This window comes from Diabrotica undecimpunctata, chromosome 6 (assembly GCF_040954645.1).
Source record: "Diabrotica undecimpunctata isolate CICGRU chromosome 6, icDiaUnde3, whole genome shotgun sequence".
Taxonomy (NCBI): Eukaryota; Metazoa; Arthropoda; class Insecta; order Coleoptera; family Chrysomelidae; genus Diabrotica; species Diabrotica undecimpunctata.
This window is the reverse complement of record NC_092808.1, coordinates 94,705,274-94,732,447: the sequence shown is the minus strand read 5'-3', so window position 1 is coordinate 94,732,447 and position 27,174 is coordinate 94,705,274. Positions and strand designations below refer to the sequence as shown.

Genomic DNA, 27,174 nt, shown 5'->3' with positions numbered 1-27,174 from the left:
ACCAATAAAAGCAGGCCCCTTTAGAATGGGCCACTAATTCTTTCCCCTCTCAACGTTTTTGTATTATAATATCGAATATTTAGAAAAAGTAAATGTCTCCGTCGAAATACATTAGTAACTTCCAAAATTCGATTTCTTAATTGTTCTGCACTATACGGAATAAACACAATCTTTCATAAATCCCCAAAAGCAAAAACCATTGGATTAAGATCTGGACCGCGCGGTGCCAATCCAATTAGTGCATCAGGCCCCTTCCTATCCAACGTGCTATTGAAGTAGTATTGAGTACTATTGAAATAAAAATGCCCTAACCTTGTCGCTGTAATGGGGTGGAGCACTATCTTGCAAAAATCACATACTTTGTCTGATCACTAAAGGACATCTTCCAAGTTGAGAGACATATCGTTTCATAACAATGATAAATAATTTTCCCCGTTTAAATTATTGGAAAGAAATACTGGCCCTACTAAATAATTACTGACAATTGAAGCCCAAACATTTACTTTAAAATTACTCTGATGGTGACGCCCTTTTTTACCATTAGAATTTACGTCGGCCACTTTCTTAGGAAAATTTAGGATTTACTTAGGAAGTATTATTGCATATATATACTGCATCTTTCCATCTTTTCTTTGGGCTACCAACTGACCTTCTACCATCGGGACTTTTCCAAAATGTTATTTCGAAGAATCTTTTATCACTCGATCTTAGTACATGTCCCGCCTATCTATTCGGTTTGTCTTAATGTAGCTTACTATTTTTTCATCAACCTAGAGTCTCTGGATTTTCCGGTTATCTTCTTCACTTCCCTGTTGTCTCATCTTGAAAAACAGAAAAATCAATCAACCTCGAAGGATGTCATTGGCAATTGTTCCCAAAAAAACTGTTGTTTTACAAGTAAATATTAACAATTAATTTATAAAGTTATATCAAGATATGCATAATTAGTACAAGGTATATGAAGATCATCTTTCTTTTTTGAAAAAACAATTTGTTTGTTTGTAAATTGCAATAACTGCAATGAGATTTATAGCTTTAGTTTTTTATCTTTCAAACAAAAACTTGAAGCAATTAGGACAAATTGATAGTGATAGATAAGTAATTACCATCTACCAGGGACGTGACTTATCTTTATTAAAGGGTTTATGGTTTCCATTCTGTTGAATATTCAATATTCAACAGCACCAATAAAAAGATCACAAATAAATTCAAATTTTAGATGAAACGCGTGTGATTCGTTGTGATTCTAACATAACCTTAAATAGTGGGGATGGCATGGAAAATACGATCATTCAACTAATTTGTGAGTTAAGAAGTTAAGAAGAAAAATCGACTTCTACAGGAAAATAATAAGCTGCTATGGGAAAAAATAGAAAGCATAGAGAAAAAGTTACCAAAAAATTCCATGGGGGTAAAAAATTCTGCAAAACTAAGAATAACAATCCGTCCATTAAAAAAAAAAACAAAATGCTGTGAAAGAGACTAAGGTCAGTTGACGCAGTCACAGAACAGCCACTTTGTTCTGTTGATTTGTCTTCAATTGTACTTCCATTCAGTTCAATTGCACCTGTGGCGCCTGTTAAAGATATCAACCGTCAGCTGATTGAAGATGAAAATGATAAATGGGAAACCCAAAAAAAGAGGTTTTTACAAAACAACTCGTCCAACACTTATTGAACGACCAGATCCACTCCAGGGAACCAATGAGAATGCTGGAAGTATCCTGCGTGTGGCCACAAAACATATGGCGATTTTCCTGTTAGGATTCGATCCAAAAACGGAAGCTCGAGAAATACTTAACTATCTAAAAGAAAAAAAACTGGATGAAAACATCTGCTAAAAAATGAAAACCAGGACAGATAAGTACAAAAGTTTATTTAAAATTACTGTTCCAGAACTAAAAATACCTCATTTAATGCAGCAAGAATTATGGCCGAACGTTGTAATTTTTAACCATTTTCAAAATGTACAGAGGCACCCCAGTGTCAAAAGACAGTCTACAGCACACACCAAAAGAAATGATCAGTAATCAACTTAAACACGCAATCAATTAAAACAAGTATTGATGCCATTAATTTTATCCTAGAAGATCATGATGAATGGTTTGCTCTTTGTTTAAGTGAGCACTGGAAAACAGAAGAACAACTGCGTGACTACAATGTGCGGAATTTTAAACTGATCTCTTCATACTGTAAAAGCAGTTGACACGAGCATGGTGGCAGTGCGGTACTCTCAATCTTTTGTTGACATAAATCGAGAGTTTCATTGCAATACAACAAGTCGTGTAGATACAGTAAATTTTTGCAATTAGCAAGTTGGTTGAAAAATGGATCTTAGCCGAGAACATTTTTGAGCATTAATTTTCCGTTGGATCCTTCATTTGCTCACAGAAGAGCAAAAAAGCGGTTCGTGTCAATTGTTGTCGAAAAACATTATAACGGTTCAACAAAGGAAGCTCAAACATTTATATTGTTAGCGGCGATGAGTCTCGGAGTTACTCCATCAAACAACGCTAATCCGCTGTGTGGGTGTTTCACGTTGAGGAAAAACCAACAAAAGTGATCCATTCTCGAAGTGTGTCAAAGAAAATGCAAAGTGAAAATGAAAATATAGAAAAAGTGTAGCAACGTTTGTGTCAAAATCTGGTCATGTGGCAACAATTGCTTTAGAAGATCGAAGAACGGTTACTTCTGATAGGTATATAACCGTTTGTTTACCGGAAGTTATCGCGAAACTCCGACAAAGCAACACATAATGGCGAATCATCCTACATCGGGACAATGCAAGTGCTCACACTGCCCAAAAGACAACAGAGTTTTTGGAGCTTCAAAACATCAAATTGTTAAACCATCCACCGTATAGGTCCGACCTTAGTCCTAACGACTTCTTCACGTTCCCAAAGATCAAGAATTCAATGTGTGGACAGCGATTCCAGTCAACAGAAAAAAACCATCGATGCCTTGAAAACAGCTATTTTGCAGGTGTCAACTGAAGACTGGAATAACTGTTTTACCAATTGGTTTGAAAGTATGCAAAGTGTATCGATCAAAATTAAAAAGACAACCCTCTTATATGGCTTTCATACCAGTATTTCGGCATTTCCTCTCTTTGCCAAACTTCGCTTATGATATATTTCCAGATTAAGTTTCCTTCCCCTTTTCGAAGTAATTCCGCCTGAATGTCTGAGACAGGAGTTTTATGATGTTTTAGAGAAAAAATTGCTCTCTTGACTTCTTCATTCTCAAAAGTTTGCTCATTAATTCTATTGTAGTCTTCCGTGTCTCTTCTGTAGGTCTTGTGTTAGGAAGTCTAATCTTTTATTGGTTTTCTGTTCTAAGCTTTGTTCATACTTCTGGTCGAACCACTGTTTTTTCTTTCTTTTTCTGTTTTCTGCTGGTTATTTCCTATATGATGTTTCGTATATAGCTTGATCCCATTAGATAAAATCTGATTTAACAGAGAACATAAGCATACAGTAGTTGTAAAACTTCAAGGAGTATAACTATGAAGATAGTACTACACACTATACTAGTAGTACTAGTACACAAGGCAGTACTATTTGCCCTTTATTATTTTTTAAGTGAATGCAATAGTCATCTTAGCAATAGACATTGTAAAAAATAATGAACATATTAATATTATAAACTTTGGCGATGACATAAATATACTGATTTTGCAACTATAAATATATTGATACTATCGAGGAGGTTTAACTGTGGTTACATGTATACTCAAAGAATACCTATTCACAAAATGCGTTGATTATTCCTAACATGAAGAAAAGTAAAGCACATGGATAGTAATAAAATCTAAAGTGTGAAAACAACATGATGTATAAAACTGAACTTTTTAGCTAAACTGTTCTACTGGGTTCTACTTTATGTGAGCCAATATAAATTACATCATTTATTAACTTACTTAACACCTTTGGATACCAAACAATATGCATATAACATTTGACACATTTTATTAAATTCCTTTTTCAAGTTCTTCATTAACTCCTTACGTCTAACTGGTAACGTTGAAAACAGTTTAGTTAATGTAACAGTAGTACCTTTCCCTCTGGCTAATGGTGTTTGCTCAACTATTTTGCCATTTCTATCATATACAATTTTGGTTCCACATTGAGATAATTCGTGCCTGGTGATAATCACCAAGTCAGATAATGCACACAAGGAACTTAGAGCTTCCCCTCTAAAACCAAGTGTCTCTAATGATTGTAAATCATCGAACTCGCGTATTTTTGAAGTATAATGTTTTAAGGCTGCAACAAAAATTTAACCATTAAACACTTATTAAACATTTATTTCTTAATAAAAATATTCATCGACGGATAATACCAAAAAACGAAACGATTAAATGGCCACCTTCTTTTGCCATTTTATTTCCATATGATTTTTTCTGTATTGATATATCGCTAACAAATTTTATAGAAAGAGCTCAAAATTTAGAAAAACGCAAATTGAAAATTACCGAAATTAAAAATTAAGGAATCACCTGATGAATTATTTTTTTTATAAATAATAATTTTAGTATTAAAACAGTAATTCTCTTTATTTTTTTTTTTTAGAATTATTTTTTAAATTCCATCTTGTCTTGTGTTGGCCGAAACGGTGATTAGGTGTAGGATATATGTGAAGGATTAACAAAACAAGAACCAGCGATTCAATTAAAAACATGACATAGTGCAGCAGCATATAGGGAATAAAATAAAAAAAGTATGTAACTCAGTAGCAAACCGTTAACTAAAAACAGGGAAAATATCGCGGATGACATAAGAAATATTAGAAATCATGAAAGATCGAAGAAAATATATAAAAAAAGATGAACGACAGTAGAAGAAGTAAATAGAATCATCCACCAAAAGATAAAGAAGCAAAAGAATTGTGGTTTCAGAACCAATGCATTGAAATAGAATCCCTGGAAGAGGTACATAATACTTTTAATCTACATAAGAAAATCAAGGCCTTAATAGAAGGAAACAACTCGCGAATAAATAACTCAATATGTACTAGACAAATGGATAAACACAACAAATTGCTTTGAGAAAATGGAAGAATACTTGGAAAATAGAGGGAATACATGGAATAATTATTCGAAGAAGACCAACAGATAGAAAGCTATGTTGTTGGATGATCGGGACCATAAATAACTGTAAAAATTGGAAGGTAACACATGCAATCAAACGACTAAAAAACAATAAAGCACTAGTTCCAGATAACATACAGACTCAAACTCTTTAATAAGCCTCCTTAATAAAATGTACGAAACCGGTGGATTGTTTAGAGACTGGTTATTTTCTATCTTCATTCCTCTTCCTAAGAAAAAGGTGCCATCAGATGTTCCAATCACAGCTTCAGAGCTCCTGGTGTGATTCATTTTAGCATATACAGAAAACTTAAGGAACACAGTAGTAACGTTTAATTTAAAAACGGACTTGACGACAGAAATTAACACCTAGTCAGAGACTAGGACCTAAAATTTTTGTAAAAGTATGAAATAAAATTTCTTACTGTTTAGAAGCGATCAGTATAATAAAGACAGGGAATAAGAATCAATGGCAAGAGCATTAATAACTTACGATATGCGGTGATACAGTTCTGTTGGCTGATATATCTGACGATCTGGAGATGCCAACAGATCGAGTTGTGGGAGTTTTCTGGTCGAAACGAGAATGAATTGAGGATGAATAATGAAACTTTGTACACAGTCAACAAAGTTACATATCTAGGATGCAGTTTAAATTAAGAATGAAAGTTTAGAAAAGATAAGAGTTATCTTCAACATCAGAATTTCATACATCCATTACATCACAAAACAACACGATGATGCAGCGTATGAAAAAAGATCTGGCAGTTATTCTTCTTAATCCTAATCGGTCGTCCAGTTCGGACATTTTGCCACCTTAAATTATCAATCACGTTTTGTAATTTGTTTTCATCTTTCTCTGTATTCTGCAATCTGAAGCAATGGTTTCGTCGGACTCCGACTTCTTTTGTAATGTGGTCCACGTATCTTGTTGGTGTTCTTCCTTGCACTGTTTCCTGCAATGTCATCTTCTCCAGAATATCTCTTCGCACCACATGACCAAAGTAAGCAGCGATTTTTTCGATAATAATGTTGAGCAAAGATGCAGGTGTGTTTGTCCTGATGCCTTTGTTTCACGCACCAGTCATAGGACGCTGGTTTTTTCCCTTGGGGAACAAGTTTTGTCCTTAGGGAAACAGGTTCACTTTATATACTTCTTTGAAGGACCACCCAGAAGATTGGGACAAATGAAAGTTTCGCAAAAAAAGTTTTAACAAGTCTATTTTAACAATTACCACAACGTATTTTGGACGCCGATAACTTGCTTACGATAGCTGATTTATGAAATTTAGTTTGAATTTATGTGCAAAAACTAGATAACTTGTCGGTGATACAATATTGACACGAACTGAGTAAACTTATTAATATACCGACTGTGTTAAACCTTCTAAGTTACGGCTAGCGCGAACAAGAGCCTAGCGCTCATCCAATACTGGATTTCAACTGATGTCCACTCACCCCCTTGAATCACTCCGCTCGTAATCGTTTCTTAAAATTCAGAAATCGTCCCCTGACCCTCCACGTATATAAAGGATATGTTTACATTTAAAATTACCTTCAACTCTCCTTTCATTGATAAAACTACCTGATAAGCGTATTTTTCAACTTTCCTTACTGTTGGGAATTTTCGAATGACTCAAACCGATAATTTGGAATTTACTAATCCTTTCATTGTTATGATTCTTTGACGGTTTTAGAAGCTTATATATAGAAAGTTATTTAAATGCAAGCTATCGACGCCGTAAAGATTATTAAATGGTACAAAGGAATTTTATAAATTTAAAACTAATATACAGTGTGATATGATGATATGATACAAAATTAAATAAAAATATTAAATATTTACGCAACAAATGTTTCGGAGCCCTTTTTGACGAGCAGCTGTCTAAGGATCGACTAGTTGGTTCTTCTTGCAGTCCAAGGTAATCGCAACATTCTTCAGCAGAAAAACATTTCCAAACCTTCTATAGTGCGTTTATCAACTACCTTTAAGGAGCAGCATTCAGACACTTATAAAAAAAATGGAGAAGATGATTGTTTTTACAAGCTTAATGATTGTATGTATGTTGATGTGATTTTTCAATTTTGGTGAGTTTTGTCGTTGCTACCTTGGTCATTGCTAATATTCTTTTGATTTCTTGGGTGCAGAGTTGATTATGAAGAAACCCAGATATACAAAAAATCCCTGCACTTTTCATATGTAAAAGTGGTTTCAGTTAAATCGGCTGAAAATTTACAGGTCATGCTGATCAAAAGTTAACAGTGCGCCAAGACTCAGAAATCAATTGTTTCTGAGTTACAGAGGTTCAAAGTATCGGTTTTTAGTCCTTTTGAATAATACATATTTGTAAAATTACAGAGTTTAGTAAATACGTGCAACTAACTTCAGGGAGTTATTTTGCATGAAAAATAATGACAGTTTGCTATATAAACTTTTTATAAGCCCGCAAATGCTTCCTTTTCAGAGATACAGGGTGTTGAATTTTTTCTTACAAACTAACGATTTATTTATTGCGCTGAAACCGGTTGATATATACAAATGAAATTTGGTGAGTTTTAAGAGTTGATTATTGTTGAGTATTAATTAAGTCTTCCATTAATTTGTAATATTATTGCTAACACAAGTGTCAATTCCAAAGCATACTTGATGAATATTAAGAAATGTAATGATTACAATAAAATACATGTATACCTTCGAGTTTAAATAAATCGAAAACGGTGATATCTATCGAAATATTACAAGAGCACCTTTTTAGCGTAGAAAAGTCTAAGGAAACAATTTTTAAAATATTTTTTTAAAATATATAAAAATTAAAAAACATGTGACGCAATAACCCCCACTTACCCTCCAAAACTACCCTGTATTAATATAGGATGTGGTAGGTGGTGACATGAAATTAATTATCCTAATGTCTTATAATCACTCCCAAAATATGAACTCCGTATTCAAAACCGTTTGGAAGATATTTGAAAAAATAAGAATTTCAATTCACCCCTTTAAAGGGTTGTATCTCCCTTATTATTCAGTTTTATAAAAAAGTGTACATAAAGAAGTACCCTTATTTTTGGACGTACTATGAGCTCTAGAAATGAATGTACATAATTCTGGACCACCTTGTATATATATATATATATATATATATATATATATATATATATATTATATATATATATATATATATATATATATATATATATATATATATATATATATATAATTATATATGTTCGGATAAATTTCCGCGGTCAGGTAAATGAAAATAACTAAGTTCTCGGAAAGAACCGCGCTTAGAAAGAAATAGTTTTTTATAACAACCAAGACGTTGTTCCATCTAGCCGACAAAGGTAATACCACCGTCGTTCTCAACTCTTCTAATTATTTTGACAAAATGTGCGAACTTCTCAATTCCACAGAATAGAAACGAGTCCCAAACGATCCCACCACCTATCTAGAAAAAAACGACCAAATCCATCATATAATGAGAACTCTTCCGGAGAACTGTCTTTTATGGGAGATATATCGAGAACCAGAACATTATAAATTGGATGGATTTCTGAAGAATTGGGAATTCTACTAGTGTGTTTGAAATACTAAAATGTGATTCGTTGGAAAAAGAGAATGGTAGGATGTTTGATGGAATTTTGAAAGCGGCGAACAGTCACTTTGTTCCTGTTCGTGAAAAGAATAATATCTGAATCTGAAAAGAGATTGCATTCCGTTGAATTTGAACGGTAAAAACAATTTAAGTTGTATGAATATAAAAGTAATTTTGTTTTCGAAAGTGTTTTTTCAACTAAATTCAAGATTGGATTAAAAATTAAGGAAATTTATTAGAAAATTAAAAACTATTTTACTTACTTAATGATTCAAAGTTTTCAGCCTTAACTCCGCTAGCATTGTCAATTACTTCAAGTAATTCAGAGCCATATTCTTTTAAATTTATGTCTATAATAGTGGCACCTGCATCAAGGGAGTTTTCCACTAATTCTTTCATGGCGACTGCCAAACTTAACACAACCTATATAAATATTAAAAAAATAAAACACTGGGTGGTATAAGCATAAATAATATTCATATAAGCATTCATTTTTTTTCGAATCCTGAGTATACTAATAAATGTTTTAAAAAAATTTTAATGCAGAATGAAAGATTGCATTATTACTGAGGGCCGAAAGTCCCTTAGAATAAACAAAAAGTTTTTTTGAATGAGATATTTGAAATTAAAAATTACACTAAATTTTCTCCTCTTTTTCACCCCTGTAACTTATTAAAATAAACATTATAGAAGTTTTTAGGGACTTTTGGCCCTCAGTAATAATGTAATCTTTCATTCTGCGTTTAAATTTTTCAACAATACTTATTAGTTTTCTCATGATTCGAAAAAAATGAATGCATTTAAAAAGCCTTGGCCCGAAATTTTGCGCCTACGCTCTTAATAATTACAAAATTATTGATTTCGTAAAAATATAGTCCACATAATTTACTGGTAATGGGATTAAAATAAAAAAAAAATAATACTCTTCTGAAGCTATTTTCTTGTGATATCAATACAAGTTACTGTTTTTATTGTAAATAAGCCCCACTTTCACTTTTGTTAATTAGTAAAAACATTCTTCTAATAATTTAATTTTATCTGACTCATTCATATGGACGATTCAGAGACATTTATTATACATTTTAAAGTAGATGAATTTACTGTCAATATTTTTCATTTGTATTTCTGGGACGACTTTATTATAAGATATTTCATATGATTAATATCAAACTCCCGATTTTATATGAATGTTATTCTAAAACATAAATGATTTATCCTCGATAGTTAGTGACTTGCTAATAGTGGTATTTGCTTTCTATTGATTTTATTAAAATATTATTTGAATTAAATTCAATATTCGTTAATTTATTTTAAACATGTGTATTCTTTAAAAATGTGTCATTATTTGCAAATGGTTGTCATCATCATCATCTTTGGCTCGGCAATCCCTTGTGTCCCATTCTGTTCGGTTTCTGGGCACCTCTTACCATCTGATTTTTAATATCTCTAAGTCTGTTTCAAATCCATCTAACAACCTAATTCGCGGTCGGCCTTTGCTTCTTCTTCCTATAGGTGTTCCTTTAATGTACGTTATCGTCTAGTTCATTAAAGAGTTGGTATAATTCGAAATTATATCTTTTGCGCCACTGCCCTTTATGCAAATTATAGCTCCAAATATCCACATGTTTGTCCCATATGTGACGACAGCCGTTTTTTATATAATAATTTTAATTCTTCTTTGATATAACTTCCAAAGACTGTTGGTCGTTCCTCATTTGGTATAGGATCTCTATTAACCATGTACTTGGTTTTGTCTTCGTTGATGACTAGACAGGCCTGTTTCGCCGAAATATTGCTCAACATCCCGCTTGCTACGCCCTATTATGTCAATGTCATCTGCGTATGCTAAGATTTGTATCGATCTATTGTAAATAGTACCGCGTCTCTAATTCGTAATTCGTGTGTCTTAGACTGCTTTTTCCAAATCAATATTAAATAGGAGGCAAGCCAGAGCATTACTTTGTCTGAGTCCATCCCTTGTCTCAAAGGTTCTAGAATTCTCTCCATGTATCCTAACACTGACTTTTAAGTTAGACATTGTCATTCTCGTCAGACGGATAAGTTTTTCTGGTATACCAAACTCACGTATTAATTGGTCTAGTAGTGTTCTCTTGACACTGTCGTGTACGGCCTTGGAGTCGACGAATTGGTGATGTTTCAATGTAAAATTCTGTTTGCTCGGCGATGTCTTATCGAATCAATCTTGTCAATTGTTGATTTTTTTTAAGTGATGCTGGTATTTTCCAACTATGCCCAATGTGTAAAGTTGTAGTCTTTCGTAAAGTATATTTGCAAGTATTTTTTAAGCAGCTTTTAACAGGGTTATACCTCTGTAGTTGTCATACTGGAGCTGGTCGCCTTTTTTATGTAACGGGCATACCACGCCTTAAATCCATTCAGAACTTCGCCAGAAAAGAAGAAAAAGTTTATGCAGTGTCTGTAGCAGGGCGTCACCATTATTCTTGTAGAGCTCACTGCAAATTTGATCAGTTCCTGATGATTTATTATTTTTAAGCTTTTTAATAGCTTTAATTCTAGCCTAACAGTAGGTAATCTTTCGTTTGAGTTAAATAAATTTCAATCATTTATATATACCTTTTATAAAGGATTTTTTAAATAAAAGTTTTTATGATTCATGATATTCAGCCAACTACAGAAATTTCATTTTCCTGTTGGTGATTACAGTTACAGTTGATACAGTTGGATTTTCCTATTTACAATCATTTCGATCTGCTAGGGTGTTATCTGCTTTTTCGATATGATAATCATTAAATTTTGCATCGAAAAATGCAATCCATATGTTTAAGATTGAGGTCATACCATTTAAGATATTTCCTTCTACATCCTTACAGTTCTTCAAATTTGAACCGTTGAACAATTAGAAAAGGAAATCAGGTGCCGGTCCAGTATATCATATCAAGGTATATCAAGGACCACTGAAGCAATAAAACAATTAAAATGTATTTTTCCTTCGATTTATTTATAGTGAACTTAAGGGCTAATTCAACATTGATAATTATCGCAATTCTGATAATACTAAAAAGAGTTATACAAATATCATTAGCTTTACAGTGCTGGGAGGCAGTAACAGAGATACATAGAATTGAGAGAAACAAACTGATATACGTTTAACACAAAACACCGGGTTTACAAGCGCATTTATCACTTACGCACCACGCACTTTTCGGGATCACACACACCCGGCCTTCACTTGCCGAGAGGCAAATTGGCACTGTCTGTCCTAAGTTATATAACGAGGGGAGGACGGGTCCCTGATGTAGGAAATCAGTCGCACACACGTTAACACGATAGCTGACGACCTGAGCGCACAATTTGATAAAATAACTATACGATTACAATATTATACAGGTTGTTTTTACAACATACTGCCCCCAGTTGAAGCACTAGCTTTAACATTATAAAAAGCATTAAAAAGAAAAGAGTACATAAAAAAAACAATATGAGTAATAGTATACAAACAACATATGAGTAAAAGTACTAAACCTAATAACATTAACATAATCCTTCACTAGGAAGGGGACACAATTTTGTTATCGTGCGTTTGAAAATCCCATCCTTAGTTTTAACAGATGCAATTCTCACTCGGCCATCTTTACCCGGAAAGACATCCATCACTCGTGCCAATGACCAGTAGAGAGGAGGGAGATTATCTTCTTTAACTAACACAAGGTCATTGGGTTCTAAATTTTTGAATGGGAGAAACCATTTCGGACGATTTTGAAGTCGATTCAGATAATCAGTCGACCACTTTTTCCAAAAAAGTTGCTGGAGCTTAGAGAGATTTTGCCAGATGCTAAGTCTATTTTCCGGGATAGATGTATACTCCTGGTCGTGTAGCGAGGTGAGAGACCTTCCAATTAGGAAGTGACCAGGGGTAAGATATGTGAAATCGGAGGGATCATTAGAGAGGTCACAAATGGGCCGAGAATTAAGTACGGCTTCAATTTGGGTAAGCACGGTACTGAATTCCTCGAATGTAATTTTGAGATTGCCCAACAATCTATAGATATGATGTTTAGCGCTCTTTATAGCGCTCTCCCAGAGTCCTCCATGATGAGGAGATCGAGGTGGTATTGTTTTCCACCGAATTTGAGAGGAGGCTAAAAATGCCTGAATAGAAGAGTTAGTTTCCTTATTTTTCAAGAAATTATAGAGTTCGAATAACTGATTTTTAGCCCCAAGAAAGTTTGTCGCATTATCAGAGAATATAGTCTGAGGGAGACCTCTTCGACTGATAAAGCGCTTGAGAGTAAGAAGAAACGCTTCTGTTGTGAGCCCACTGACTAATTCTATATGAACCGCACGTGTGGACATACAGACAAATAGATCTATGTATGACTTTATCAAGGGACTTTTACGAAGTAGAGGCCTTTATTAGAAAGGGACCACCAAAATCCAAACCTACATGAGCAAAAACTTGAGCAGAGCATAAGCGTTCCTTAGGTAAATCAGACATGATTTGAGCTAAGGGTTTGGCATTAAACTTGAAACAAACAGGACATTCATGGACTATCCTCTTAATCTCCCGTAGACCATTCAAGGGCCAATATCTAAGGCGAATTTGAGAGAGAGTATTCTGAGGACCTGCATGATGGAGCCTAAGATGTTCTTTTTTGAGAATTAGACGAACAACATGATTTTTCGGGGGGAGGAGGAGAGGACATTTTTGATCAAAGGTAACTTCGGAATACCTAAGACGTCCACCTACACGGAGCATTTCATTTTTGTCAAGAAAAGGAGCAAATTGTAAGACAGACTTATTAGAAATAATCTTATTGCCTTTGAGATCAGCAATTTCTGAGGAGAAACTTGAGTTTTGCAATAATTTTATAATTTTCATTTCGGCATTTTGAAGTTCAGATACTTCAAGTGCACCGGATAATTTTTGAGTGCCAGCCTTTGCGTTATTACCAAATCTGAGTACATAAGCTATAGTCCTTACATATTTCGTGAAACTGGAGAACCTTTCAGAAAGCATGACAAAGAAATCAAATTGAGCACTTCGAGTGTGAAGAACAATTTTTCTTTCTTCAGGTAATTTATCAGAATTAAACTTCGGACTATATTCAGACAACTTTAGGTCAAATGTTTGCAAAAACTGAGGACCGTGAAACCAGTGGAGTTGAGTATGTTAGAGGGCATCATTCCTCTGGAGAGGATGTCAGCAGGGTTGTCTTTAGACTTTACGTGTATCCAATGAGAGTGAGAAGAATTTTCTTGAATTTGAGCTACCCTGTTGGCGACAAATTGATTCCATTTGGAGTGATGTGATCTGAGCCATGACAAAACTATCTCAGAATCGCTCCACATGTTTATAGAGGCAATAGAGGGCAATTTATCCTTTATGATATCAACCACCCTTGTGGTGAGCTTGCTAGCCAATAAAGCACCCATAAGTTCCAGCCTTGGAAGCGTTATGGTCTTTAGAGGAGCAATACGACTTTTCGAAGTAATGAGAGAACACGAGACATTTTTTGATTTGTAGATAACCCGTATATAACAACAAGCAGCATATGCTTTCAAACTTGCGTCAGAAAAAGAATGAATTTCAATAGAAGAAATTTCATGACATGAGAAAAGACATCTGGGTATGCTTATGTCTTTGAGAGCAGCGAGATCAGTTATAAACTTCAACCATTCATTTAAAATATTTGAATCCACGGAGTCATTCCAATTAATTTTAGAAATCCAAATTTTTTGCACAATAATTTTAGCAAGAACAGTTACGGGATTAATGAGCCCTTGTGGATCAAAAATTTGAGCGATAATAGAGAGTACTTCCCTTTTTGTGTAATTATCCTTTATTGATAATTGAGGTACAGAAATTGAAAATGTATTAGTACTGGGGTTCCAACAGAGACCTAAAACCTTATTAGAAGCATTCTCTGGTGAAATAACATAGGCAGAGTTTGTAGAGAGAGTAGAAACATTTTCCAAAAACATTTTTGAATTTTGAGCACCATTTATGAAGAGAAATGCATGCCTTGTTAAGTAGGTCAGTTATCTCATTATGAGCCTTAAGAAGAGTTTGCGTGTCATTGGCCCCATATAGAATGTCATCTACATAGCAGCCTGTTAAGAGAGCATCGGAGGCCAATGGGTAGTTGTTTTGATGAGTTTTAGCTAATTCCATCAAACGAGTACTTTGAAAGCTTGCGCTTTTTGTTTCATAAGTTACGGTTTGAAGCTCAAGACATTCGATGTCCTGTTCTGGAGAATCCCGCCAGAGGATATTCTGCAGGAATGTGTGATCAGGATGAATTTGTACCTGCCTGTACATTTTTTGTATATCGGAAGTGAAGACATAGGTATACAATCTAAAGCGAAGGAGAATGTCGAAAAGTTCAGGCTGAAGAGTTTTTCCTTTCAACAGGATGTCATTAAAAGAATAGCCACTGGAACTTTTCATGGAGCCGTCAAAAACCACCCGTAATTTGGTAGTTAATGATTCTTCTTTTATGACAGAGTGATGAGGTAAAAAGTATTTATTTTTTAAGTGCACATTTGTGAGAGAAATAGGAACCTTTTTGGCATGTCCAAGAGAAACATATTCATTGATGAATGCTTTATATTGAGAGTATACATTTTCGTGTTTTAAGAGTTTATTTTCTAAACTAATAAACCTTTTCCTAGCCATATTGTAAGAATTGCCCAGCATTTTATGTGCTGTTTCGGAAATGAGAGGAAGCTTTACCTGAAACCGACCAGAAGGTAGAATTTGAGTTGTTTCAGTGAATATTTGTTCAGCCAGATCCTCAGAGGAGGGGATTTTAACAGAGGGGGTCACTTCTTCGACTTCGAAGAATTGTCGAATTATATTATCGAGCTTATCTTCCTCAGATATGGACTGGACAAATAAAGAGACATTTGACTGTGTAGGGGACAACTGTGAGCGATAAATTCCTTTGTGAAGTGCGTAAGGAGGTAAAGAACCAAACATAATGTACCCTAAGTGTGTGTTCTGGAGAACAGGGAGTCCTTTACCTAAACGTATTAAACCATCCGATAACAACTCGCTATATATGTCACTGGCAAGAAGAAGATCTATATTTCCAGGGACAGAGTAGGTGGGATCTGCGAGAGTGACTGTAGAGGGGATATTCAATTTACTTCTGTTTATGGATAACTGGGGGAGTCTACAAGTTATGTTGTCTAAAATAGCACAGGAGATTTTGAAACCATTACCATTTCTTTTGTATGGAAAAATTTCTAGATCGACCATTTTGTTCGAGAATGAACTATGTTCAGAGATGGTAGAGATTTGTAACCTTTTGCTGTAAGGAGAGAGATTTAATTTTTGAACCAAATCTTTAGAGACAAATGACGACTGAGATCCACTATCTAAAATACATCTAGCGTGTATGGGTACGCCATGCTTTGAATAAATAGTGACTAGAGCGGTTGCCAGCAGAACATCCTGCTTTATTGACAGAGCAGAGAGAGAAGTCATCACATTTGAGACCTGAGAAGTTTGAGATTCAGAGAGAGAGACAGAATTACTTGGACCGGCTTCACCATCAGACCAAGTGTTTTGTACATTGCGAGAGGTTGCGTGATTTTGTCGTTGAAAAGATCTATTAGAAGAAGAGCTATTTTCATGGTCATTGTGCAAGAGTGTGTGATGCCATTTCTTGCATATACTACATGAACGTTGAGACGAACAATTTTGAGAAAAGTGTTTAGTTCCTAAACAGTTGCGACATAGTTTGTTTTCATTAACAAATTTATACTTATCCTGTAAGAAAAGATTAGCAAATTTTGTGCATGCATAAATAGTGTGTGTAGCATTATTACAAAATACGCATGTTTTGGAGTACGAGTTATTTTTATTACTTGCCGAAGAGAAGAGAACCGTTTTAGAGTGAGTTTTAATAACTTTTTTATCGTTATTATCTGAGGAGTTTAACTTTTCCATAATGTCACACTTTTTTTCTAAAAAATCAAAGAATTGATTTAGCGTGGGAATATCTTTTGACCCTAATTCGTATTCGAAAGACCGGTGAGTAGTAAAGTCCACTTTTTGCAAAAATATTTCTATTAATAAGAGATCCCAATGCTCGATGGGTACATTCATATTTTTTAGCGCGAGTAAGGTCTGTTTTGCGGTGACCAAAAATTCACGTAAGGCCTTTGCATTAGTTTTGACTAAGGATGGAACTTTCAAAAGACGCTGTATATGCAAACTAATTACGCGCAATTTGTTTTCGTAGCGATTTCGAAGAGTGTCTAACGCGATTTGGAAGTTTTCTTCTAAAACTTGGATGTTTTCTACCAACTGGAGAGGTTCGTTGCGTAGAAAAGATTTGAGATAAACAAAACGCTGGACGTTGTTGAGTTCCGGGTTATTAATAATTAACGTCTCGAAGAGCTGATAGAATGCACTCCATTCTGAGAAGCATCCTGAGAAAGTTTGAATTTTAATTTCGGGAAGAGTCACTTTAGCACTAGCTAAACGTGGAGAAGTGGAACTGGACTGGTGTGAAAGAGGTTGGAGCATCTCCATTCTATGTTGAAGACCTGCTAGAGTTGAGAAGTATTTTTCTTCAATTTCTTCCCTATCGCGTTCTTCAGTGTTTGCTTCGTCCAGTTCCTCAATCTGATCCATGAGGTCATCATATTTGGCGTAACAATTCGTTAGTTCAGTACGACGGAGTTGGAACTGCAAGGGATCCGTTTCTTGAGCAGAGTTATCCCTTAACCAATTAGAGATACGAGAGATTTTTGATTTCAATGGTTTGCGTTGTTTCTTCAATTGATCCATTGCGGTTAGAGGTGTATCGAAAGCTTTGCGAGATATTTATCTATGAGAGATACACGAGAAATAAAAAATTTTAGAGTCTAAAACACAGCTTAGTCCACCCCGTATAATAAACAAGAGTCTCGGAAAATAATGTCTGTATCTTGGAACGAACTCACCAAATAGAAATGAATCGTAAAAAATCCATAAATCCATAGTCACATCACATGTTTCTTGTCAGCAATTTTACTTGATACCGGCCGGCGAAGAGCGATAAATCTAAGAATGTTGATTTATTTATAGTGAACTTAAGGGCTAATTCAACATTGATAATTATCGCAATTCTGATAATACTAAAAAGAGTTATACAAATATCATTAGCTTTACAGTGCTGGGAGGCAGTAACAGAGATACATAGAATTGAGAGAAACAAACTGATATACGTTTAACACAAAACACCGGGTTTACAAACGCATTTATCACTTACGCACCACGCACTTTTCGGGATCACACACACCCGGCCTTCACTTGCCGAGAGGCAAATTGGCACTGTCTGTCCTAAGTTATATAACGAGGGGAGGACGGGTCCCTGATGTAGGAAATCAGTCGCACACACGTTAACACGATAGCTGACGACCTGAGCGCACAATTTGATAAAATAACTATACGATTACAATATTATACAGGTTGTTTTTAGAACAAGAATACTAAAAAGAAGAACTGAATTGATGACTAATGCGAGAGTGTCTTAAAATTAGTTTAACAAGCTCGGCAATGCTGAATGCATCATCCCAAGGAGGTAAATAAGGTCCAAAAATGTATATGAACAAAATATTCTCTAAGAGTTAGAGGTTAGAAGGCCATTTCTTTCGGGAAGTAAAAAATATAAAAAATGGTTTTCAACCAAGAGTTGGAACTGTTATAAAGAATAACGACGGTATTCTGGTTACAGGGGAGGCTGAAGTGATAGAGTGATTTTTATCAGTTGACCTTGTCGACATTTTGAACTTAAGAATATGTCAGATTTAAAAAATCAAAGGACACAGGTTATATAAGTTAATCTACATATACTCGGTTCGCTATTCCCAGTCCGAACTGTCTAGTGAATTTAGTAATTATTTTTTTGCGAGTTAGTTACTTTTTGACAGACTAAAAGTGGCTGGAAATTACTATACAACCAAGCACACGTACTCCTAGCCAATATTAATAGTAAACAAACTAAATAGTAAATAAAATAGAACTTTGTGAATTACCGATAATCAATATTTATTTATCTGCACCATATAATAAATAGTTATGTTAAATTATAACAACTAAAATATATTTTTTAAATATATACTACCCAAAATTTGATGGGTTTAGTATACACTTCCACTATTTAGAATAATTCTTCTTTTTTTAAAGAAAGAAGTCTGCAATAGTAGGATACTTGAGCTATTAATACTGAGAAGTAGGAATTGTTGTGTTGTAGGTTTCCGACAATGAATCTGTCAAAATATGTCCGAGCTAAGGGAATGAAGTATACCCATGTAGTTTTTTTCTTATGTAGTATAGAAGTTTATTTACGAAGAAATCTGTTTTTTCTGTTATGTATCTTTTTATGAAATTTAAAAGGTAGTTTTCACTTATAAGATTTATTTTTTCTGTTATCTTTGTATAGTAGGTACATATGTATTTATGTGTGTATGTATGTATGTAAATATGCACATACAGTGCTAACCAAACGTCTCCTCCCCCTCTCGTATCTTTTGAACGGTTATGCTTATAGTAGTGAAATTTGGAGGGAGGAAATAAACGGACATAGACGCTTCACAAATAGTCATAACAGATGATGTAATAGTCATAGATGACGTTACAGATCCACTGTGACCGATAATTTTAAATGGGACCGTATGACAAATGATATCTCGTTTGAAAGGTATTGAAAATACCTATCCAATCATACTAATTTTGCTTAGGTTTAAGCTTATTTTGATGAATAAATTGTAGTTTCGGATTTAATTAATAATGATTTAAGAACCAGTTCTTATACAGTACAGTAGTGTACAGTAGCACCACCTTATTGAAACGTTATTTCCAAGTTACTGAATTCATTTGGATTTTGTTCCGGAATTTAAAGAATTAATGGCTTAATTGCGCTTTGTAACATCTCCAGATAAACTTCACCGGTTAAGTTAGCATTGAGAAAACAGGCCCAACTATGTGGTTTCCCAAAATACCTGCCCAAACATTTTCTTTTTCTGGAAATTGAGTATATTTTTCCCGAAAGACGTGAGGATTTGTGTCACTCTAATAACTCAATTGTGTGTATTAACATTTCCATTAAGGGGAAAGAGAACTTTCGTCACTAAAACAAATTTTATGTAATCTGGCTATTGGTTAATTTGATTGGACATATTTTCACAGAATTCTAGTCTTTAGTCGGGTTCATCATCTGAAAGCTGGAGCACAATTTTTAATTTGTATGGATGAAATTTGTTTTTAGCCAACACTCAGTGTAATGTCCTTTGACTGATTCCACAGATAGACGCAACTTGGGTTGTAGAAGAAATAGTGTTCACTACCATTTCTGCAATTATGTAATTTTTTTGTCATCACTAATTTTAGGTCGACCAAATCGTTTGGCATCTTGTACCTAGTTCTTCAAACTTCAGAAGAAGCTCCCTCAACTGTCCTCGATACAGAGCAATCGGGTTACCTCTCAATAAAAAGACACTCCACTGCATGGAAATTATTTCTAATTTCACAAATTAAGACAGCTGCTACTTTGTCGGCTAGAATACGTACCATTCTGCTTGTGTATAATTGTATAAATATTTTTGCGAACATTTATCAAAGTAAAAACAACTAGACGATTGAAAAACGTCAACTTTTTTGACAAATAACCAGAGGCGGACGTTAAACCGTTGTACCAGCGGCCTTATAATAAGGATAAATTCTGGGAAGAATTAGCATTGGTCACGGAACACAAGAGAAGTTAAAAGTTGAGAAGAGAAATCGATAACTAATTACATGTCAGTAGAAAAAAATAACAGGAGAAACGTAATAGACACAAAATTAGAAGGAATCCAGAAATAGGAAATGACCACTATTTAGTAGTAATGAAAATAAAACAAAATAAGTCAGATAAAAATAACATTAACAAACTGCAAGAAATGAAACAAGAATATGAAACTATTACGTCATATCAATTAAGAAATAAAGAAATTACTGAGAAGTACCAGATGACCATAAATCAAAAGCTAGGAAATACTAAAGAAAAGATAGAGGGTCGAAACATAGAACAACTATGGAACTACTTCAAAGAGGTTATAATAAATACAGCGACAGAAGTATGTGGAACAAGTAAGAAGAGCAATAAAAAAAAGCAAACTGCATGGTGGAATGAAGAAGTAAAACATTAAATTACAAGAAAGAAATTGCTTGGATATACTTACAAAATGAAACAAAATAAAAAATATAGAAGATTAACAGAAGAATTTGTTACACAAGCAAAAAAAGGACATATGGACATAATTTGGAGAAAATAAGAGAATCAGAAACTGTTCTATGTAGTTTAAAAATCACAACGAGAAAAGAAAAAATAGAAGACATAAAGAATAAAACTGGCGAACTTCTCACAGAAGAAAATGAAATCATGAACCGATGGAGAATATGTTTAAGAGATGCTACAAACACACTGCTATCAGAAATTTGGCTGGAAAAATCCCAAAGAAGAAAGAAGAAAGGTAGACTACGAAAAACATGGGATAGAACCCTAGGAAACATTATCTAAAAAAGCGGAATAACATAGACAGAAGCAAGGACGCTGGCCAGAAATAAGAAGGAATCAGTTAAATTTGTACATAATGTAAATATACAGTAGAATATGGTTAAGTTTACAAATAAGATTAAGTTTGATATTAATATTGAATTGTATTATAATGTATTGTCGCCCTACACCACTATGTGGTATAATACATAAATATATATATATATATATATATATATATATATATATATATATATATATATATATATATATATATATATATATATATATATATATATATGTAGTATATATATATGTAGTAAAAGTGGTAAAATTAAACAAACAATGCATAAAAAATAACAACGAAATGATATTTTATAAACTTGCTAGCCACTGAGCTAGATATTTTCCCCATTATCATAGCCACACAAAAGTATTTTGTATTTGTCATCTAGCTCTATAGCATCTTCATTGTCCTTCTCTTTTTTTTTTCTTCAGATTGCATTGACTTTTTTTCTGACCTTGTTTTCCCTATTTCGCAGTATGATTGAACTGATTGTAAAATTGATGGTAAATTGGTGGCACATAGCATAGTAGGTCTTGTAAATTCTTCCATTTTTTGTACTTCAGGGTCATAGGTGAACTATACAGTTGTATAAGTTGTTCTTTCTTCTTCTTGAAAGAAATAATTCTTTCTTCTTAAAATGAATCCATTTTATCTGCCTATTCTAATCATTATTTTTAATATTTTCCTGGATATATTGGGTGAAGTTTTTAAGTGAAATGAAGTGCTCCATCTTAATTTCTTCACATTTAAACTTCTTAGACTGTTTCTCACAGCTTCATCCAATCACTGGGTACAAAAATATAAGGTACTTGCTTTTTGTACTTTTCAATGATTCCCAAATCAATTGTCCCGAACAAGAATCACTAAATGCAATAAGATGTCGTGTATTTTGATTAAGACCAGCAATACATTTCCAAAGGTCAACTATCAAATGTCCAACCTTCGGTTCCTCTTGCACGGATTACTATTTTTAATACTTTACTTAAGGATCTTCTGCATTTTTTCTTTCTTATTAGTATTATACGCATATAGCGTTGCAAAAAAGTCTGGCAACAAAGCTTTATCTTTACAAAAAATAAACTTAAAATTATGAAATTTTTGGGATACTAACTGGATGACGTCATACAAACTTAGTTATCCTGTAAAACATGCAGAATATAATGCCATTTAGTATCCCAAAATTTCATAATTTTAAGTTTATTTCTTTCAAAGATAAAGCCTTGTTGCCAGACTTTTTCGCAACCCTGTACATATTTTATATATTTTGTGTATTGTATGTATTTGAAAGCCAAATACTACTACTACTAAGGATTTCCACAGTTTTCACTGTCTTCCTTCACTCAACCGTTTTCTCCAATTTTCCCTGTCATTCCAGTCTCCATCTCGCAGGGTTCTTTTCTCCATAGCCTCGTCGATTTCATCTCTGAATGACCTTCGGGGTCTTCCTCTCTTTCTTCTTCCAATCGGGCTCCATTCTGTGATTTTGTTTATCCAGCGTCCTCTGTCCGCTCTTCTGACGTGGCCGTACCAGGATAGTCTCTTCTCCTCTATATAGTCGATTATGTCTGATTGCACTCCCATTCTCCGTTTAATCTCTGCGTTTTCAATTCTGTCTCTTTTTGTAAGTCTACAGCTTCTCCTCAGGAACTCCATTTCTACTGCTCTTATTCTACCTCTATTTCTCTTGTTTATTGTCCAGTTTTCGGACCCATATGTCAGGATACTTCTTGTCAGGGTGTTATATATTGAAAGCCAAATAAAAACCTTTATCCAACCTGTGGGAGTTTTTTGTCAGTTCTTCTATCAGGCGCGGCCCCCTGCTTATGGGAAATGCTCTCTGGGTATTCGTAGCGTGAATACCCAGAGGGTAGCTGGGATACCTGCCGTGGAACAAAAACTGACAACTGGCAGTATGTATAAAATGCACACCCATGAAAATGGTGAATGATAATTTATGTTTAGGCAGCGCATGAAATGGACCATGTCCATGAATGAAAATATTTTGCGCTTTTATTATAAGGTGACAAACCTAGATCAAGAAACGATCGGCTATCGACAACAGCTGTATGCCGAATTTTGCTAAAATAACTCAGAAATGGAAGTATCTGAACAACGACTAGCAGACCAATACCGGGTAATTATAGGAAATAATCTCATCCCAGACACTACAGGCGATATGATCAGAAGCGAAGTAGAACAGGAGATGTGTAACCAACAGCTAGTTGTAGACTGTGTCCCTAATGAACAGATTCCTGAGCTTCTCATACAAGAAACTCAAATTGATAATAAATAGCAGGACAATAACTAGTTCCGTGATATGCTGGTAAACGAAATGGCACGCGCTGTACAAGAGTTTAGTGAAACAAACCCAAGACTACCACTGCTACCGCTAGTAAACTCTTGTAAGAAAGCTTTGTTACCAGATATGTTTGTAAAATATATACAGGTTTGCGAAAAAGTCTGTATATATATATATATATATATATATATATATATATATATATATATATATATATACAGTATACTCCCTTTATAACGAACACGGTTATTACGAGGTTTCGCTTATAACGAGGTACATTAGATGTCCCGTGAAATTTCTGTTGAACTATAACCCTTTATAGCGAGTTAAATTTGCTTATAACGAGAGAAAATAAGATTGCAAAACGTGTTTTTTACGTTTTGGCCCGGCCGTAGCTATAAATAAATACCCTTTTTAACTGCGGGCCGCCCGCAATAAACTTCTTACAATTTATGATTCTTAGTCGGAAATGTAAAATTTATGATTCACAAGTGTCATTGTATTGGGTTGACCATTCACACCTAATAATATGGGTCCTAATAGACAAGATGTGGAAAGTGTTTTAAAGGTTGTCAGAAACTTTATCCAAGGACAAAACGCAAATGAAGAAGCATAAAACTGTTTCACATCTTTAGAAAATATGATAGATAGAATACTGGACAATTTAAAGCAGTCAAAAATGACAAAATAACTTTATACGCTTTATACATATTTACAGAATACAGATTTTTTGTTTTAACATTATATCATTGACAGTAAAAGTAAACAACTCTTTTTTGTTTTAATGCATTTCATTGACAATAAAAGTAAACAACTTTGTTTTAAAAACGCCATTCAAACAATATTTATTAGCAACTTATATTGCTTCGAATGGCTTCACTATAGAAAGTTAATGTTTTAGAAAACTACATATTCATATGTATGCACAATATTATTGTTGTTGGATATAACGAGATCCGCTTATAACGAGGTAATTAGTCTGCCATTTCAGTTCTCGTTATAGAGGGAGTCTACTGTATATATATATATATATATATATATATATATATATATATATATATATATATATATATATATATATATATATATATATATATATATATATATATATATATATATATATATATATATATATATATATATATATATATATATATATATATATATATATATATATATATATATATATATATATATATATATATATATATATATATTGGACGTTGAGAGTAGCACAGCTTTCTGCATGGTCTTATATAGATGTTCATTTAGACCCAGCTTTTTGTTTTCTAGGAGATTCTTCGGAATTAGTCCAGTAGTAGAAAGAATAATAGGTATGTATCATCTGGGTAGTTTCCATTCTCTATTGTCTCTTTAATTTGTATTTCTAGATCTCTGAACTTGGTGATCTTTTTGTTATATTTAACATGCAGATTATTGCATGTTATAGTGCTGTTTGTCTCGTTAGTTTATTAACTAGTACGAGATCTGGTCTATTATGTGCTACTGTTTGGTCTGTGAGCACAATATGATCCCAGTATAGCTTGTAGTTGTCATTCTCAAGCATAATCTCAGGAATCTATTGGTAACATGAGATGGTTTGTTTGGAGTAGTCCAAGTTTGAAAGCTATTGCTTGATGAAGGATCTTTCCTACTGAGTCATGCCGTTCTTTATATTCAGTTCCAGCAGATTAAATTGAGTGTCCTGTAACCACCATTCCTTGACAGGAGTTTTGTTATTTTCTTGACAGTGCTCTAAGTTAGAAGGTCCGTCTATGGGGATTGTAATATCTGGTGTAATGGCTGGTATATTTTGGAAACATATCAATATGTTGTTTTACCTTATCAATAAATTTCTCAAATAACATCCATTGCTTATATCCAAGGATTTTAAGAAAAACATTTTACAAACCCTTCATTTTTCAATTTGATAGTAAAGCTCTTTCCTTTAGTATGTATATAAATTTATGCATTCCTTTTTTTCTTACTTGCCTGTTATTTAAATTGCTATATCTCAAACGTTTTTTACCCTTTTTTTTTAATGGCACATTTAATTCAGCATATGCAACGTTTTGTAGATCATGATTACTATCACTACTACTATCTTGTCTTATACTATCATTTTTGTCTCCTCATTATCATATTTGGAATAACTGTGAGATTCTGAAAAGGAAAACAAGACTTAGCTTAATCTATAAAACGCATTGAAGACTAACCTTGCATTATTTTAAGACTATTTTACAAATTGTATTAATATCCCTGCACACTTTTAAAATGTGACTGTCCAAACAACTACATAAGGTTTAGAATAAAATCAGGATAGTGCACTTGTACCACTTATACAGAAAAATAATTACCAGAAATTTTCAAAAGCTTTTACTTATCACATACAGATATCTGTACTGTAGTGTGTTTTGTACTTGTACCATTTTTACATTAATAAATATCAACATCCTCTAGCCACTCTTGCACATAAATATCTCACTTTTCCACAAAATGTTACTTGTAGCACTTTTTCTTTCAGCCCCTCAATTATCTCCATAAATTTCCAAACAGATGAGAACTTACTAAGTTGTCAAACACCTTAGCAATTGAAGATTGTAGGCAAACTCCTCTATAATTTTTTCTATTCTTTCTTTCCACTGATTTAAAAACTGACATAATATACCTTTTTTCCACAAAGCAGGAAAGATACCTTTAGAAAATGACCTACTAAATATCTTGAGCAATGATAATGAACACACATTTTCAATAATACATGGTGGATACTATCATTCTCTATTGAAAAAACTATGAAGAAGACATAACAGGATATTGTCAAAAATGTGAATTATGCACAACAGGCAATGATCCAGTTAGTAAACTGAGGACATCCATGAAACAGTACAAAGTACAATATTAGTAGTTCTTTGAAGAGAATAGACAATAATATTGCTGGAGTGGTCCTAGAAATATATATTAAAAAATAAACATATCCCCTTGGTACCATCTTTATTCAACAACAGTTGGTTTTCGGTCAGGGTGGTCACGGCTCAGAAAGTCAGAAGGAGAAGTATACACATGACAAACCAAAATAGGTGTATACTGAAATCTTAAATTATCTTAAATTATCTTAAATTAACGAAATTACACTAGAACAAACATGTGCCGCAAAGTACATTACTACAAGGTTCTAAAATGTTTTGTATGTGTATAAACAACATCACAAGAAACATTGTAGTTATTTCAAAAGTGTAAACAAAATACTCGGCTAATAAAAAAATTTAAGCATTTAACCATAGTATAAAAAAGGAAACTGTGTTTGAAAACATTTGTGGTTAAACTGTGATTTAACTATCAACTAAATTTTAAAAAAATGCGATTACCTGACCAGAGCATATTTTGTGTACAGTATCTTTATTTATTGGTTTTATTATTTGGTCATTAATGCTTGCAGTATAATTTTCTTCCATACTTGTTTTCGCGATATAATTATCTACTGTTTTAAAAATCCGTATTTCTCAACATCGGCTTTAATTATTATTGTTTATATCACTTTATATTAACTGACATTACTGCCATTGCCATACATAACCTGAAATTTTGTAATTTTCCAGTCAGGGTACCCCCCCCCCT

At 33.6% G+C, this 27,174-nt stretch overlaps 1 protein-coding gene across 3 annotated transcripts in view; it reads right to left on the bottom strand.

The window, feature by feature from the left end:
• Positions 1-27,174, bottom strand: part of Pms2 (mismatch repair endonuclease PMS2) — a 46,753-nt gene extending 19,579 nt beyond the window's left edge. Inside the window, exons 1-4 of one of the 3 annotated variants that reach the window (XM_072534918.1) lie at positions 26,925-27,081; positions 25,552-25,722; positions 8,948-9,107; positions 3,919-4,264 (exon numbers count right to left, since the gene is read on the bottom strand). In XM_072534918.1, coding sequence (XP_072391019.1) covers positions 3,919-4,264; positions 8,948-9,083 — 482 coding nt within the window. In that variant the 5' untranslated portion in view covers positions 9,084-9,107; positions 25,552-25,722; positions 26,925-27,081. Of the gene's footprint in view, positions 1-3,918; positions 4,265-8,947; positions 9,108-25,551; positions 25,723-26,924 lie in introns of all 3 variants that reach the window. The other 2 variants (XM_072534917.1, XM_072534919.1) reach the window with 2 other exon arrangements.